The 17,136-nt window shown below is 31.5% G+C and overlaps 1 protein-coding gene across 1 annotated transcript in view; it reads right to left on the bottom strand.

Annotated features, from left to right (window-relative positions):
- The window catches only part of LOC135950199 (short-chain dehydrogenase/reductase family 16C member 6), a 29,801-nt gene extending 13,930 nt beyond the window's left edge, over positions 1-15,871 (bottom strand). Inside the window, exons 1-2 of the mRNA XM_065499730.1 lie at positions 15,675-15,871; positions 755-872 (exon numbers count right to left, since the gene is read on the bottom strand). Coding sequence (XP_065355802.1) covers positions 755-872; positions 15,675-15,833 — 277 coding nt within the window. The 5' untranslated portion in view covers positions 15,834-15,871. The remainder of the gene's footprint in view (positions 1-754; positions 873-15,674) is intronic.
- Between the last annotated feature and the right edge of the window lie 1,265 nt (positions 15,872-17,136).

Genomic DNA, 17,136 nt, shown 5'->3' with positions numbered 1-17,136 from the left:
CGTTTTAAGTTTTTCTTTCGTTTTTTAAATATTTCATTGCGTTTTTGCATTAATTGGATTGCAAGACAAACAAGGATTTTTAATTCTTTAATTTTTGCATTTAAAAAATAAGAATTTTCCGTAACCAAAGTGACATATAAACAGAGAGTTAGTTACTTGCAAATTATTTTTATTTGCGAATAGGCTACGTATTAACGTAGGAATAGAAACACTTGTGCGAGAAAAAACATATTTTGTTTCATTTTACACTGTTTATGTTGCAATTCAATCGTTTCATGCGGAAAGTTTTTCGATTCGAGAAATACAGAAACGGGCTACTGTTCATTAAGCACCAGGTTCACAACCAGGCAGACAGTAACAGGGACATTGGAATACTAAGTGGAAAGTGAGTAACCATTATTTTTTAGAGTTACAAAAAACTCTATAAACTCTTAATACACTCCACACCTATTGTAGTGTATTGTATTCAAACTGTAAATATAAAATTGGCTAAATGAGTTGATTGACTTTTAATTTTAACAAATTTTATGTTCAACTATTTTTTTGTGGCTCGATTTCTTTTAATTTTGATTCATATAACATAAATACTTTCTTTGTATAGGTTTGTATAAACGTATGAATATTAATTGTCTAAAATATTTACATAATTTAAATACATTTTAGTCGGATTGTGTGGTGATAAGTAGATACTGCCATAAGCTATGAGAGCAAAATACACACTCGAATATGAATTTAATCATTTATTGTTATTTACCTTCTTGATTTATGTCCCATATCACAATGCGGGCATTTAATTTAGCAAAATTTAGGGCTATTAGACGTCCTACTCCTCCTCCACCTCCAGTGATTAAAACAACTTGACCTGAAACATCCTGCAATATAAGAATATAAAATCAAAGTTATAAGTTACTCAAATAATAGTATTTAAAACAGTAGTCGGCACTCATAACCACCAGGGGCTCTAACATAATCGGTTATTTACATGTAAACAACATGAATGTCAACGAATATTATAACAAATTGTCTAATAAGAAACAGAAATCACAATCAATTCCAACAAATAGAGAAAGTGCATAACATGTTATTTAAATGATGGTTCCATGTTCTCTTTATGCCGACCAATGATTTAAAGCAAATCTTTATAAAAATGTTCATTCATACATATGTATATGATGAGTCTTATTTTAAAGGTAATTTAAAGAAGTGGCCACTTAAAATCCGTACGCACTGTAGTAATCATAACAACGCCCTGTTATCAAAATGGAAAAAGATTTACTACATACATACAGTCAGCGTCTAAAGAAAGTGTACAACTTGTTTTTACATTTAAAACATTTTATTTACATATTAAAAAACTATTTGTTCTCCAGTTCTAGTATATTTAACAAAACATTTAATTGTTCTCTTGCAATATACATATAAACAAAAAACTAAACTAGTTCAACTGCAACAAAAACAGTAACAACAAACCAAAAATACTCCATTTTTAACGCGTCAAAAGAAAGTGTACAGTTTAGGGAAATTAGAAGAAAAGACGTGTTTAGTATTTTATTTGACATCTTTTGGGTTTTAAAACAGTTTCAAGCCTCCTTGGCATTGTTTCTACCAATTTTGATGACACCGATGTTGGGATGTTGAACCACTCTTCCTGCAGGATTTCGTATAGAGAGTCATTGCTGGTAATATTTCATTTTCTGATCTGTCTGTCCAAATGCTACCACAGATGTTCAATGGGATTAATGTTCGGTAACTGTGGGGGTTGTTCCAGTTGTTTCGGTGTATGATACAACAACCATTCTTTAACAAGTTAATAAGTATGCTTCGGATAGTTGTCCTGTTGGAAGATCCAGGTTCGGTCTAGATTTAATTTTCTAATGATGGGTTCCATATTTTCTATAAGAATGTTTAGGTAATCGGTTTTGCTCATCAAACTATCAATAAATATGAGTTTTCCCATGTCACTTGCCGCCATACACCCCCACACCATCACCTAACCACCACCATGCTTTACGGTGGATAGTACATTTTTTGGTCGAACTCTTGATTTTTGCTTCTCCAAATTTTACTCCTTTTTTTACATCCGAAAGTCTCAAACTTACTTTCGTCCGTAAACAGCACATTATTCCAAAACAATTTTCTTGGTTTTTATACCTGTTTGCGAATTCTCGAAGTCGCTCTTTATTTCGTTTGGAAATGTGGGGTTATTCTCTCGGAACTCACCATATAGAGCATTTGGGTGTAGCGCTCGGCGAACCGTACTGTTACTAACTCTCACTCCAGACGAATCTGTTAATTCTTCGCATAATTTTACTGCACTTACTGTGAATACTTTCTTCACTGCTCTCACAATCGATCGTATTTCAAGGTTGTTAAGGCGTTTTGGTGTTCCGGCACGTTGCTGATCTTCTAAAATTCTAAATTTTTTTGTTTGTCTATAATTTTTTTTACAGTATTATGGCTTCTTCCTATTATAGAGGAGATTTCACGTGACGATTTGCCTTCATTTTTAAATTTTATGACTTACTTTCTTGTTTCAATTGCAGTTTGTTTTCCCATTTTGGTTTTAAAGTCCTCGCGATCAAACAAGAAAAGCTACTATCTTAAAATCTCATGAGACTAGCAGCAAGATCCACAAAAAATTATAATCTAGGCAAAAATAAAGAATAACAATATATTTTTTTATGTAGCTAGAAAAATCGTATTGCAATTCTAAATGTGTACACTTTTTTCTGACGCGTTAAAAATGGAGTATTTTTGGTTTTGTTGTTACTGTTTTTGTTGCAGTTGAAATAGTTTAGTTTTTTGTTTATATATTGCAAGAGAACAATTAAATGTTTTGTTAAATATACTAGAACTGGAGAAAAAATTGTTTTTTAATATGTAAATAAAACGTTTTAAATGTAAAAACAAGTAAGAGTGCTATATTCGGCTATGCCGAATCTTATATACCCTTCACCTTTGTTGTGGATGCATTATTATTTTTTATAATTAGTATATATGTATGTACATTGCCCACTTTCAGCGTACAGCATCCTAAATTTATCAAGAACACAAAAAACAACAACAACGCCAAACGAAACAAAACACCAAAAGAAAAAACAAAATACGCAAGCCAATGAAACCAACACACGTCCAAACATACGTTTAATTGTATAAAAAACAACAACGCCAAAAGAAACAAAACACACATACGATTTGTTGCTTTTTGTCAAAAAAACCAACACACAACCAAACAAACGTTTAGTTGTATAAAAAACAACAACAACGCCAAAAGAAACAAAACACAAAAAAAAAAAAAAATACGCAAAGCATGCACAACCAAGCATACGCTTTGTTGCTTTTTTGTAAAAAAAACCAACACACAACCAAACAAACGTTTAGTTGTATAAAAAACAACAACAATGCCAAAAGAAACAAAACACAAAAAAAAAACAAAATACACAAAACTTGCACATCCAAACATACGTTTTGTTGTTTTTTTGTCAAAGCATGAAATACATTGTGTTTTTTGATGAAATTTTCAGAGGTTGTCTCGGATTTTTGCTCATATCTCCGTTATTTATGGACGGATTTTGCTGATTTTAAATAGCAAAATTCTCGAAAGTATGTCTGACAGAATTGTTGAAGATTTGGATCCCGGAGATATCTGGGGCCTTCAGAAAATTGATTTCAACAGACAGACAGACAGACGGACAGACAGACAGACAGACAGACAGACAGACAGACAGACAGACAGACAGACAGACGGACATGGCTTAATCGACTCCGCTATCTATAAGGATCCAGAATATATATACTTTATAGGGTCGGAAATGAAAAATGTAGAAATTACAAACGGAATGACAAACTTATATATACCCTTCTCACGAAGCTGAAGGGTATAACAAGTTGTACACTTTCTTTTGACGCTGACTGTACGTCTTTAACAACAAATCTACCGTTATTCTACAATGAATTGCAAGTCATCATGTTTAGTTTTAAAAAGTGTAGACACAATGGAAAAAGAAGCTAGAGAAAAAATTGTGCACAAATATCTAGAAAATCCGATTTTGTCGGGTTATAAGATAGCCAAAATCGGATTTTCGGCAGATATCAGATCAAAAATTTTACGTCTCGGCAGCTCGAGGTTGTGTGGCCTTTAAATATACATAAATACGTATAATTGAACAAAAATATTAATTTTGCAGGCAATCCGCAGCTGCGGTTTAAAGAGTCAAGCTTTTCAGACATGTTTTTAAGAACTTTCAGAATTATATATAAAAAGAGAGTTTGGAAAAGCGATTGCTGTCATTTATAAGATATCACACATCTGATACAAAGTTTTAGCCAAGTTGTCATTACTCAATGACAAGTTGTCATAACTCAAATACAACTACGAAGTGGTATAATGAGAATAATATTGATGTTATACCAAAACACATCAATTAAACAAATTGCCCAAATCTTCGTCAAATCGAGATATATACGTAAATTGAAAAAGAGTGCAGGTATAGTAAAAAACCAGATTTTGGAGAGAAAACAGTGGTAGAAGTTGGTAGAAAAGTTGTGCAGCTATTAATGGGAGGCATAAAAAGAAAAGCCAGAAAATTTTGTTAAAGCTTAATAAATTATCTTTAATTTCATGTATAAAATGATAACATACGTTGTTTCATTTAAAAGTTATGGTCTCTTTAATCCGTGACGATTTTAAGTTACCACTTCTTTGGTTATACGATAAAGGTATTTTCGATCTAATGCGTGTCTTGACATCTGACACGTTTTTTCATACATTTACAATGTTTGAAAAACCTATCATTTAGATGTGTTAAATAATTAAATACGTTAAAATGGACTGTAGTTTATATACTTTTTTATGAACACAACCATGAACGAACAACAATATAAGAATAATAATGAAAACATAGATAATTATACATAGAGACGAGACACTCCAATTTGTCAAACAAAAATACAACAAATCAAATGTTTGATACAACAACAAAATACATTGACCATAGAGAAACATAGAGCGGAAACTAGAAAAAAACTCAAACATAAAATTAACTCAAAATAATCACACATACAAGTGTTGTTTTTGTTTTCACATAGTTTTTTCTACTAATACATTCTCACCAAATAGGTTTCTGACAACTGAGTTAGGTCTTTGAAAGGAGAGTTTCCGCTCTATGTCTATTCTCTATGACATTGACTAGCATGTATTTTGTTGTTGCAAGAGTTAGGCTTCAAAATTTATAAATTCTTGAAGCATTATAAATTCTGGAAGTCAGCATGGATGACATCTACAATTTTTTTGATTAAAAACTGAATAATTAATAATTTTTTCCATTAGGTTACTGGATTTTTGACTACAAAGACGCTACCGTAAAATCCCTTCTGTTAATACACAATGCCCTTCACATCGCCCTGAATCGCAACTGATTTCTGAGGAAGGATACGTTTGCGCAATGCCACCCAAAGTCACGTCTTTAATTTAGCCGATGTACCAAAATATTTTTTTAAAATATCAAAATCGCATTACAGAAACAGCCTCTTGACATTAATCGCTGGAAAACAAACATATTTATATCTATTTCACAAACAATTTTATACAAATGCTGGAAAAACATTTTAAATTTAGTTTCGGGCCAAGATGACCCAGATGAAAATATTCCGTTATGTGTTTTAAGAGAGAGGATTTCTCCTCTAGAAATAAGAAAGCAAGAAGAAACTTCCATTAGACTTCTTCAGTCGCTGAATTATCAGGTTTGTTTTATTATCGCTTTCAGTATTTTTAGAGAATTTAAATTAACTAAATTAATTTTATTATAGATCGATTATGAAGACTTAATTATATACAAGCCTCAAATTAAAATTATCCCAAAGGAAGCTGTAGAAGCTCTTAATAAGGCTTTAATATTTTCTGAAAATGCGATGGTCGACCAAAATGTAATAAGTGTGTTAAGAAATCTTAAAGAAAAAGCTTTTCAATTAGTTTTTGATAATTTTTTTTGTGCATTCGCCCGGTAGCATTTACTAATGTTAGTTCTTCAAGTTTCTCCAACCCACGCACATCAGCCTGTTCTTACTTATTTGCAAATAAAATATCTAAATTTGAACTGCATATTTTAGGGAGATTTTTTATTACAGTTGACTGGACTCACAAAAAAAAAGGATTTCCATGTTTTACCCGGAATTTTTTCATTTTTTTTCTTTACAAAACATCTCCTGAAAATTTCGAATCGAATAAAAAAAATAAGCCAAATCGCTCCAGCCGTTCTGAGACAAGGAGGATAGCCTTAGAGTAATAGAAGAGACCAAAGTACCGACTGTTAAAAAGAGAAAGAAAGAGCGAAAAAAAGAAAGAGAGATCTTTTTACGGATTTGGAATCGCTGTATAACGTCCCTTAAATAACCACCCTATTCCCTTAATGGAACCTAGTGTGTTGCTTAGTTTGCAGCCAGCAACACTACCAAGTTCGTCCAGAAATCTATTTCCTAGCCATCTAAGTCTGTGACCCTGTAAGGGCAGTTGCACATAATGTGCTCTACTGTCTCTAGCTCCTCTGTATCTCCACACGCTCTACAGAAGTCTTGTGCGCCATTATCCCATTTACCCTTAAAGGCTCCAATTGAGCAATGACCGGTTATCACTCCTACTAGAATCCTGAGATTATACCTATCCAACTCTATCAGTGTTCCAGTCGCGTTTGCATTCAGTTTTGGCCATATGGCCCTGGACACTTTGCAATCTGGAGTGTATTAGATGACACTCCAGAGCCTTTAGTGCCGCCTGACTGTCTACGTATATCGTCACTGCAGCCCCTCTATTGACGTGTGCCTTTATCAACTCTGTGGCTTTCCAGATCACAAAGATCTCTGCCTGGAAGACGCTACACTCGTTAGAGAGTCTATATGAGCGCCTAATATCATAGTCCACCAAATAAACCCCGGCCCCTGTACCAGAGTCCATCTTGGAACCGTCAGTGAAAACTGCGCACCCATCAAACAGTTGATCGGATCCAACCCACTTATCCCTAGTGGGGAACTCTACTGGAGGTGATGCACCGAAGCTAAAGGTCGCGACCTTATAGTCAGAGTTTCCAGATGGAATAATGTCCTGACCAATAAGACCTGCCTCATACAGTATCATAGTGTGACCTATCCGCAAGGGTTTTACCAAAGAAGACTCTGATAGTCTGAGTAAGTTCCTTGCTGCCACACTCTAAACATAGTTCTCAATGGGTGGTAGGTTTAGGATTATATCCAAGGCCGCCTGTCGGGTGCTACCTAAGGCACCTGTGATGCCCAGACATGCACACCTTTGAGCTTTATTGAGTATAGCCCTGTAGCTACGTTTCCTCATTGCCTCCCACCTCACTGTGCAACCATACGTAATAATAGGTCTAACAATTGAGTTCCTGTATGTATAGTAGACATTGAGGCCATTTTTTAATCTTTCCTGCGTATTTATTTTCCATGACAGTTTATTGTCAAGAAAGGTTCATAAATACTTGGCTCCCCCTGATAAACTCAGCTCAACACCGTCTAATTTCGGCATATTGAAGCTCTCTATTTTGTACTTCCTAGTAAATAACATCAATTCTGTCTTTGATGGGTTTACACCCAGCCCGTTAGTTTTCGCCCAGGACGTGAGATCGCCAAGCGATTCCTGCATGATGTCACTGATAGTTGAGAGAAATTTTCCCTTGATCAGGATCACAACGTCATCCGCATAGGCGACCATCTTCCTACCCTTAGATTCGAAGGTCCTAAGAATAGAATTAACCGCCAGTAACCACAGAAGTGGAGAAAGCACTCCACCTTGTGGACGATGTGATCTTCTGATCACATCGTCCCCTAGGGTTGAGTTGATAATCCTGCATTCCAGCATTAAGATTATCCAACTCACTAGGAAGTCGTTAACCCTAAGTTCTACTAACGAGCTTATAAGGTAAAGCAAATTTTAAAGGAAAAAAATTGGTCAAAAATTGGTTTTTTGTTAGACCATCTTTAACAAAGCTTTTTCTTTAAGATTTCTTAACACACTTATCACATTTTGGTCATATGCAAAGTGAACAGAATATGTATATAGGTGATTTGATGTCAAGTGAACCTACTTTTGAAATCGATGTCTTGCAATTGGATAGTAATTCAGAGACAATTTTTCAACAAGATCGGTCAAGAACTATCTGTATTAGAGGAGGTGGTATTTTCTTATTATTAGCAAAATGTGTCCCCAATACTTTAGACAGCTATTTCTTCAATCTTTCGAAAAAAAAATTCAAAACAAAAATAAATAATTTTTTAAATTTTTTTTCCATAATCAAAACCTTTTTTGACCCTCTGTAACTCAGAGAGTTCTTGACCGATTGTGTCTGAATTATTATTCAATAGGACAAAACTTGTTGTAAATTTCATCCCGATCGACGACATCGATTTCAAAAGTTGGTTCCTTGACATGAAATCCCATATATGAGGAGCTTAGATCGCAAGGGGTTCAAGTGCCTTTTTTTTCTAAAATTGAGGTAACATATGGAGTTAGTATATGAAGTTCAGAGAAGTTCATAGCACAAGAGTTGACTGTGGGATTCTCATCCGCGCGATATGGCGACACATTCTAGCACTTGTAATTAAAATACCTGTTTTGCTTGGAGCACAAGGGGTACATGAGCATTTAAACCCCTTGAGCTCTAAACAAATATTACAATTAATTTTTCACATGGAATCTGATTATGACGACTAAAAAATGTAACAAAGAACCAAAAATATTTTCTTAATAAAATGTTATTTATTATTATAGGTAATTTAGAAATTTTTTAAAAAAAATTAAAGCACAAGGGGTATAAGTGCGACTTTTCTTACTTCAAAGTAATTTTTGGGTATTTCTATATATTAAATATGGTATTTTTTATCGTGTTAGATCAAAATATACCTCAGGATCTCTATTAATTAAAAAGTAATATTCCAGATAGCATCTAACATTTTTTATTGTAATCATAAAATCCACAATTTCTACAAAAATTTGTTTTGTTTTGAAATCTGGTGTCAATCGAATAATGCCAAAAATCAATTAAAAATTATAAATTACAGATTTATTGATTTTTAAGTTTGTTTATTTAAGTTACCCCCATAGCTGTTTGAAAAAACCACTAAGGATGAATTATTTGGTCGCAATATAATCATAACGCCATTACTAATTACGGTTTGTGCCTAGAAAGAGTCCCGTCAAAGAACTATCGTCGACTTATATCTTTATACAAGAAGTATGGTCTCCACCAATTTGCAAATTGAGTTTTATTTGGAACTCCACCACGACAAATCATAGGTTATAAATTATAACCAAAAATGCATGTGGTCAATGCAAACGTTACGATTTCTCGTAACGTTTGCGACGCCAAACCTTAACCAATGCGAGAGTGAAACGCAAAACTCTCTAAGGCAGCGAATCAAAAAGAGTATACATAGTATATATTTATAATCAAGGCGTATAATCAGATTAGAGCGTCTCGGCATTGGCAATATTTTTAAATTGTCAAATGGCTGACAATGTCAAAATATGTTGTGGCTAGAATATCCAAAACCGAAAACGAAAACCGGTCAACCGGCTTTTTCATATTTGTAAACTCCACCGGTTTCGGTTTTATTAAGTTTTCGGTTTTTTGACAAACCGGTTTTTGTAAGATGGTTAACCGGTTTTAACTCTTTGCGGTTTGGTGGTTAGTTTACTAACCACATTTTCTATAGTCTTTAAAATATAATTCATTGTCATCTATTGCCATTTTACTAAACAAATATATATTTATGAAGTCATCGTTTATGATTTTTGGCAAAACTTTGCCATCAGGGTGCTCTGGTTAGATAAATACATATATATTAATTTTAAATTATTGTAAAAATCAGTTTTTTTAAGAGACTTTCACTCATTCATTAAAAAAAAGCACGGAGTGATTATTGTTCATCGAATTCAGTGTTACTTTGATATTTCGGTTGTTTGGTCAGAAAATTTAGTCAAAAATATTCAAATTCAAAAAAATGGTTAGTAAACTAACCACTTCACTCCACAAAAAATCTTGGAACCATGTTTTGATTATTTTTTTCTTTCCAATTAGCGTCCAAAAATATTAAATAAAGATTTATTATAAACCGGTTAACCTTTTTTTTAATAAAAACCGAAACCAGTTCACCGTTTTTTTTAAAAACGCACTATTTCGGTTAAACCGAAAACCGGTTTCTTAAATTTGACGGTTTTTTTTACACTCTAGTTGTGGCACATTAAATTTTTAAATACAAAAAAAAAATAAGTTATTTTGGTCATGCATTGGATTTTTGAGGATTTAATCTCACTACTACACTACTACCTGATTTATGGAATACACTATTTGATGAATTTTTAAAAAAATATACTGAAAATTTAACAGTCAAAAGTACAACATAAAAAAACAAATAATAACACTGTCCAATAAATTGAGACTTTTTGATTGGAACAGAATAGCGACCCTATAATTCTGAAAGGGCATGTTGAGTAGATCATTTTTGTACAATAAACTTATAGTCCACCTGGTCGGAATTTTTTTTCAGTGAGTCAAAGTTTTCATTCAAGGGAGCAGTATACTAACTGAAAAAAATGTAAGTTAATGTCTAAGAGAATTCTTATTGTCAGAGTTATATTGTGGATCATTTTTGTGGAAGATCTTAACCCTCTATCTCCTGTCTTTAGAGGTCAATTTGACGCTTTTTTCGAGAAAATCAAAAAAAAAATTGACCGTATTTTTTAAGTTTTTTTTAAAAAAGACCCTACATTTTTTCTTTTGTAGAAAAAAAATTTCTTAGGGACCGTATAAAATTTGTATATGATCCGAAAAGAGAACCTAAACTTTGCCAATTAAAAAAAAATAGGTTTGAGTAAAAAATTCTAAGGCAAAGGCAAAGCACAGATCCTCAAAAAAGCTCCACGTTTGTTTGTATAGCCCTATATCATGTTTAAATACTTACAAAGTTATTTTACTATCGCAATGTAAATAACGTCACAGTTACTACGTTTATACGTAGCCTATTCGCAAATAAAAATTATTTGCAATTAACTAACTCACTGTTTATATGTCATATTGGTTACGGAAAATTCTTGTTTTATGAGATGCCGGATGGTAAAATTTAATAATTTGGTAGCTCCTTTGTTGAATAAAATATGATATATTTTTTATTTTTTTAAATGTAAAAATTATAGAATCAAAAATTCTTCTTTCTATTAATTCAAATTTTATATTTTTGTTCATGAAAAATCTCTATATTATAATTTTTTAGTTTCTATGGTAAATGAAGTCCGAAAAATTCATAAAAATATTTCACTTGACTAACCTGTTAAGCTTCAATTCCTAAAGTTTTCACCAATACCAACTACTTATTCAAAAAGCTAATATTTATACATCAGGATCTCCACAAACCTTGCTCCCTTTTGAAAAATTTTAAATTTTTTTTATACATTCCATGCAAAATGTGTTATGGAAAAAACGTAAATAATACGGCCATTTTTTCATGTTCCAACTTTGGATGCGTGTAACTTTTTATATGGACGAGATAACTGTTAGCAAGTTACTTTTATTATATTCGAAATTGTATCGCAAATATGGATGATATTTTAAAAAAAAATTCGGACCTCCGTAGGCCCGCTATATCTAAAAATCGAATAAAAGATCGAGCAGAATTAAAAAAACATAAATAAATAAACCTAAATATCTCTTGAACTAAAAGAGATAACTTACATATGTATGCATGTTTTTTGTAGGTCTCCTTAAGGACTATTTATATTTTAAATTTCAGCTCATTCGGATCATACATGGATTTTTGGAAAATGTGAGACCCGAGATGGCGTGTAATTATACTAATTAAACGTAAAGGGCTATATTTACAACTTTTGTATCTTTGGTGACCTCCACTGAAATTTTCTTTTTTTGATCTTCATGAAAAAAGGGTCAAATTGACCCCTAAAGAGAGGAGATAGAGGGTTAAGATCTTCCACAAAAATGATCCCCATAAAATTCCACAATATAACTCTGACAATAAGAATTCTCTCAGATGTTAACTTACAAAATTTGTTCAGTTATTATAATGCTACCTTCGATCAAAAAATTAAAACTTTGAACCATTGTAAAAAAAAATCAGACCAGCCGGACTATATGTTTATTCTACAAAGATGATCTATTCAACATGCCCTTTCAGAATTATACGGTCGTCATTCTGTTCCAAAAATGCTGTTGGACAGTGTAATTAGCTGTGTTCTTAAATTTTTATTAAGATTTATTTAAATTGTTAAACTTGTGTAAATTAAAATAAAACTATACGTCAATATTACAAGTTTTAATCGACATCCTTTCCAGTTTTAGATATTAAAGAATAATCCAAGCCAAATAAAAATATATGTTATGTATGTATGTATTAGGGTGGGTCAATTTGTTCGGATGAGAAAAAATGTAACAGGCGTATAGCAAAATTGGAATCTACATAAAATTCTAAGAAAATTTCCAAAAGAAAGTATGGGTCTAAAATTAAAACCTAGCTCCTGCCGACAAAATAACACTTTTTTAGATGAAACCCTATTTCTTTTGCACAGTGTTTTAAAGTCAATTTTATGTAGACAAAAATGAGACATTACTTGTTAAAAGCGGTTTATATTTGCAAAAGCTATTAAACTTTTTCGAAAAAAGTTCGAAAAAATTTACCTTGTAAATAAAAAATTGTACTAATATATTTTTTTTATTCATATGCATTGGTGTAGAAAATACTAAAAAAGGTGTTAATGAAAAGTTGAATAACTTTTAAAATTTTCATCCGATTTAAATAATTAGAACTATTTTTTGTTAAGAACTTAATTTGCTTTATACATTGGTATACATTTTTATAAACTTTCATATCGAAATAAGCAATGAAAAGCGACTAAAATCCAAATTTCTGAACTGTGTATTTTGAAGCCTCTCAGCGGGAGCTAGGTTTTAATATTAGACCCATAGTTTCTTGGGAAAATTTTCTTAGAATTTTTCGTAGAATACGTTTTTGCTATACGCCTTTTGACCAAACAAATTTACCCACCCTAGTATGTGTATTGTTACCGAAGCTGTAATGTACGAGTATATACATACATACATACATACATACATAAGTAGGAGTGTGTTGCAACTATTTTTTTTATAGAAACTAGTTGTTGCATCACAAAAAATAGCTACAACAAATAATTTGATTAACGGAAATGTAACTATGTAATTCAAATAAATACTGCTTGAAATTGTAAGATTTTTAGCTGGAGCAAAAATAAAATTTCTCCTTTTACAATAGGTTAAGGCCGTGTTCATAGAGAATTATGCATATAGACGTGACACTTCATATTGTCAAACAAAAATACAACAAATCATATGTCTGATACAACAACAAAATACATTGACTAACATGTATTTTGTTGTTGCAAAAGTTATGTTGTTGGCAATGACGTCTCAACTCTATGTTACTCTATGGCCGATTATATATGTATACTAGAGTGACAATCAGTTGTATGGAAAAAAATTTTTGTTAAAATTTTAAAGAGTGGCGGGTGGAATATTGTGACACTAGGCCTAAATGTTAAGTGCTGAAAATTTGAGCCAAATCGGGCAACGATTTCTGGACGCGCATCGAGGTCAAAGTTCAGATATATGCAAAATTTTACTGTTAATATGGAATAAATAGGTGAAACTCGTTAACTTTCTGCATTGTTTTCTAGAAATGTGTAGATTTATTTATATTAATGAATATTACATTAAAAATTTTTTTTGGAAATTAACCCTGTATCTCCTTTGGTTCAAAATGACCCAAAAACTGTATTATCGCCAAAATTAGAGAAAAATGCAAATTTTTCAGTTTTTGAAAAAATTTTGCTACTAAATAAATACTTTTGCAATTGAATGCAAAAGAATCGAAATATGTACGTAATTATCGTTGTAATGAGATATAAATGACAAAATTTGGTTAAAAAATTTTAAAGTTATTACAAATTCGCCAGACCATTAACGTGTTTCATTAGAAATTCCAGATTTTGAAAAATTTGACCTTTGACCTTCACGATTTTAAGGTTATCGTTTTCCGATTTTAGTAAAACTTTCAGACCATAATTAAAATTACCAGGATTATAATATTATGAATAAGTTTTACTTAAAATTTATAATAGTAAGGAAATTGGGCTCATTCGCCTAAATATGGGCAAAAAATTTGTTTTTCTTGAAAATCGCAAAATTTAAATCGCAGGAACGGAAAAACTGTAAGAGGTATTGACATAATTTTTTCATATTTTTATTCCCTATTTTGTTCTCAATAAATCCAAATGTGATGATCAAAAAATTCTGAAATTTGTTTAACAAACTTTTTAAAAATTTGAAAATGGAAATTTGAAACAGCCGTTAAAAAAAATTATTTTTTTTGGCCATACCTGCGAATAGGTTAACGGTATCCTACGGAGACAAAAACTCATACACAAGTAAATACGGATATATTTTAAATAAAAATTAGCTTTTATTTTAATTTTTCTCGAAATATGTTAATTTTTTTCCTAAATTTTTTGTTCAAGGGGCCTGAAACACGTTAATGGTCTGGCGAATTTGTAATAACTTTAACATTTTTTAACCAAATTTTGTCATTTATATCTCATTACAACGATAATTACGTACATATTTCGATTCTTTTGCATTCAATTGCAAAAGTATTTATTTAGTAGCAACATTTTTAAAATATCTGAAAAATTTGCATTTTTTCCGAATTTTGGCAATAATACAGTTTTTGGGTCATTTTGACCCAAAGGAGATGCAGGGTTAACTTCCAAAAAAAAATTTTTTAATGTAATATTCATTAATATAAATAAATCTATACATTTCTGGAAAACAATGCAGAAATTTAACGAGTTTCACCTATTTATTCCATATAAATAGTAAAATTTTACATATAGCTGAACTTTGACCTCGATGCGCGTCCAGAAATCCTTGACCGTTTTGGCTCAAATTTTCAGCACTTAACTTTTAGGCCTAGTATCACAATATTCCACCCGGCACTCTTCAAAATTTTAACAAAAAAATTTTTCCATACAACTGATTGTCACTCTAATACATATGTATCTTCCTGTGCGTGAAATGAATAGTAAAGAGGAATAGAATCTGCATTCAATTCCGCATTAAAAATGTACTAAAATACCTAAAGCAATTTAAGTAGTTATAGAAAAGCTACCATAACATCAAAACACATTGAAAATCCAATTTGGAATTTTTACACAACATAATTGAAGCCATTAGTGCAAAAAATCGTTGCCCGATTTGTCTCAAATTTTCAGCACTTAACATTTAGGCCTAGTGTCACAATATTCCACCCGGCACTCTTTGAAATCTAAAAAAATAAAATCGGCTGTCACTCTAATGTATACATTGTAGAAACAATTGTAATGTAAAATTTTGATTAATACGGAAGTTATAGAAATTTTAGAGTTAGCAAATAAATGTTTTTAAAATTATGTATTTAAAATAGCGCACTTCACGTTAGTTTTATTTATTCACTTTGGGGTTATGTCACATTCATTTTAGAAATTTTTGAAGATTTTCAGAAATTCTTAAATTTCGTGATTACAATTTGAAATTATGTATATTCTGTAGACAGACATTCAAGTTTTAGAATGTGTTTGTTTATATTACCTTAAGTTTACGAAAACGGTCGGGTAGTATGGTGTAATACAATGATTCCAATATATAAAAAATTGATTTCAATGAAAATATTAATAGATCCAAAAGAAATTGTAAAACAGCTCGCACCGGATTGTCCATGTGCAATAGTTGAGTTTTCATATTGGCCATGATGTTTTTATTTTTTTTTTTTAAATAATTTCTATTTCAGTTAAATTTTTGTTTTATGACCGGCATCAAAAGAGAAACCACTGTAATCAAATTATCAAATCACTGTAATTTAAATTACGATCAAATAATTTTAAAGTTAAAACTCCACCGTATAGTTTGGATTCGTGTAAAGAAATGTATTTTTTATTTTTTCATATAAATTTAACGATTAATTAAGTTTTTGCCCAGTTTTCAATAGACGTTTTTATAAACTTTTACAAAACATTATGTAGTGGACTTTTGTTGTTGTTTTTTGTTATTTTTTTAATTTAAATACGCCAACAACATGTTTTAACTATTTTTCGTTTTACTACGCGACCACGTCTTTGAGTGTTGAATCGTGTTTAAAGACTAACGTTGGTTGCTCCAAAGCAAATTTGTTGACTGAACGAAATAAAGAAGAAAATTAACTGATAGATTTTAGTCAATAGAGTAAAAAATAATAATAAAATGTGGCCTAACAATTGCAACAACAATAAAAGTAACGGCAAAAGCAACTACTAACTTGTGCTTGTTGGTCTATCGCAAATATATTTAAAACATTTTCTCAACCATGTCCGTCCACCTGTATTTTTATATTTTGCAGAAACAGTTTGTATCTGCGTGTATGTACGAGCATGAAAAGTTTTGTATTGTCATTAAGAAAAAGTAAAATAAAACAATGTTTCTTACCCTGCAATGATTGTAGGCGGATATACGTTCCATTCACTTCATCCAACATTAGTAAATAAAATGCTCTGCAATGAATTTGGAAGTTTCTAGCCAGAAGTTGGTTATAATTCACAAATTTCGAAGCGAGCTTTAAAGAGTTAATTGAAAAACTTCTTAAATATAGGAAAGCCAGAATTTAACCCGCTTCTTTGTTAGCGGAATTCTTAAATGGTTAAAAGGTAACGCTATTTGGCTTATTTCACAAACGGTAACAGTATTTGTTGTTATTTCGGTAACTGTAGATTAGCGGTAAAGGTAATTTCGGTCAGACTTACCCCCATTTTTACAATATCTAGTTATTTTTTAACCAAAACTTATACTGATAGCACAGAGGTACGAAATTGACATTTTGGTTTGGTGCCGCGGAAAATATTTTTGATAAAACATGTATGGGACATTCCATAGTCAAAACTATCTTTATTTCGCATTCTATTGAAAATTCTAAGAAATTTTCCCCATGAAGCCATAGGTCTAAAATCAAATCCTATCTTGCGCATTTCGTCTTTTACACAAAAAAAAAACTATTTCTTAAACCGTTTCAATTCAAATATTT

This window comes from Calliphora vicina, chromosome 2 (genome assembly GCF_958450345.1).
Source record: "Calliphora vicina chromosome 2, idCalVici1.1, whole genome shotgun sequence".
NCBI lineage: Eukaryota > Metazoa > Arthropoda > Insecta > Diptera > Calliphoridae > Calliphora > Calliphora vicina.
The sequence above is the reverse complement of the archived record's forward strand: the minus strand, read 5'-3'. Positions and strand labels throughout refer to the sequence as shown.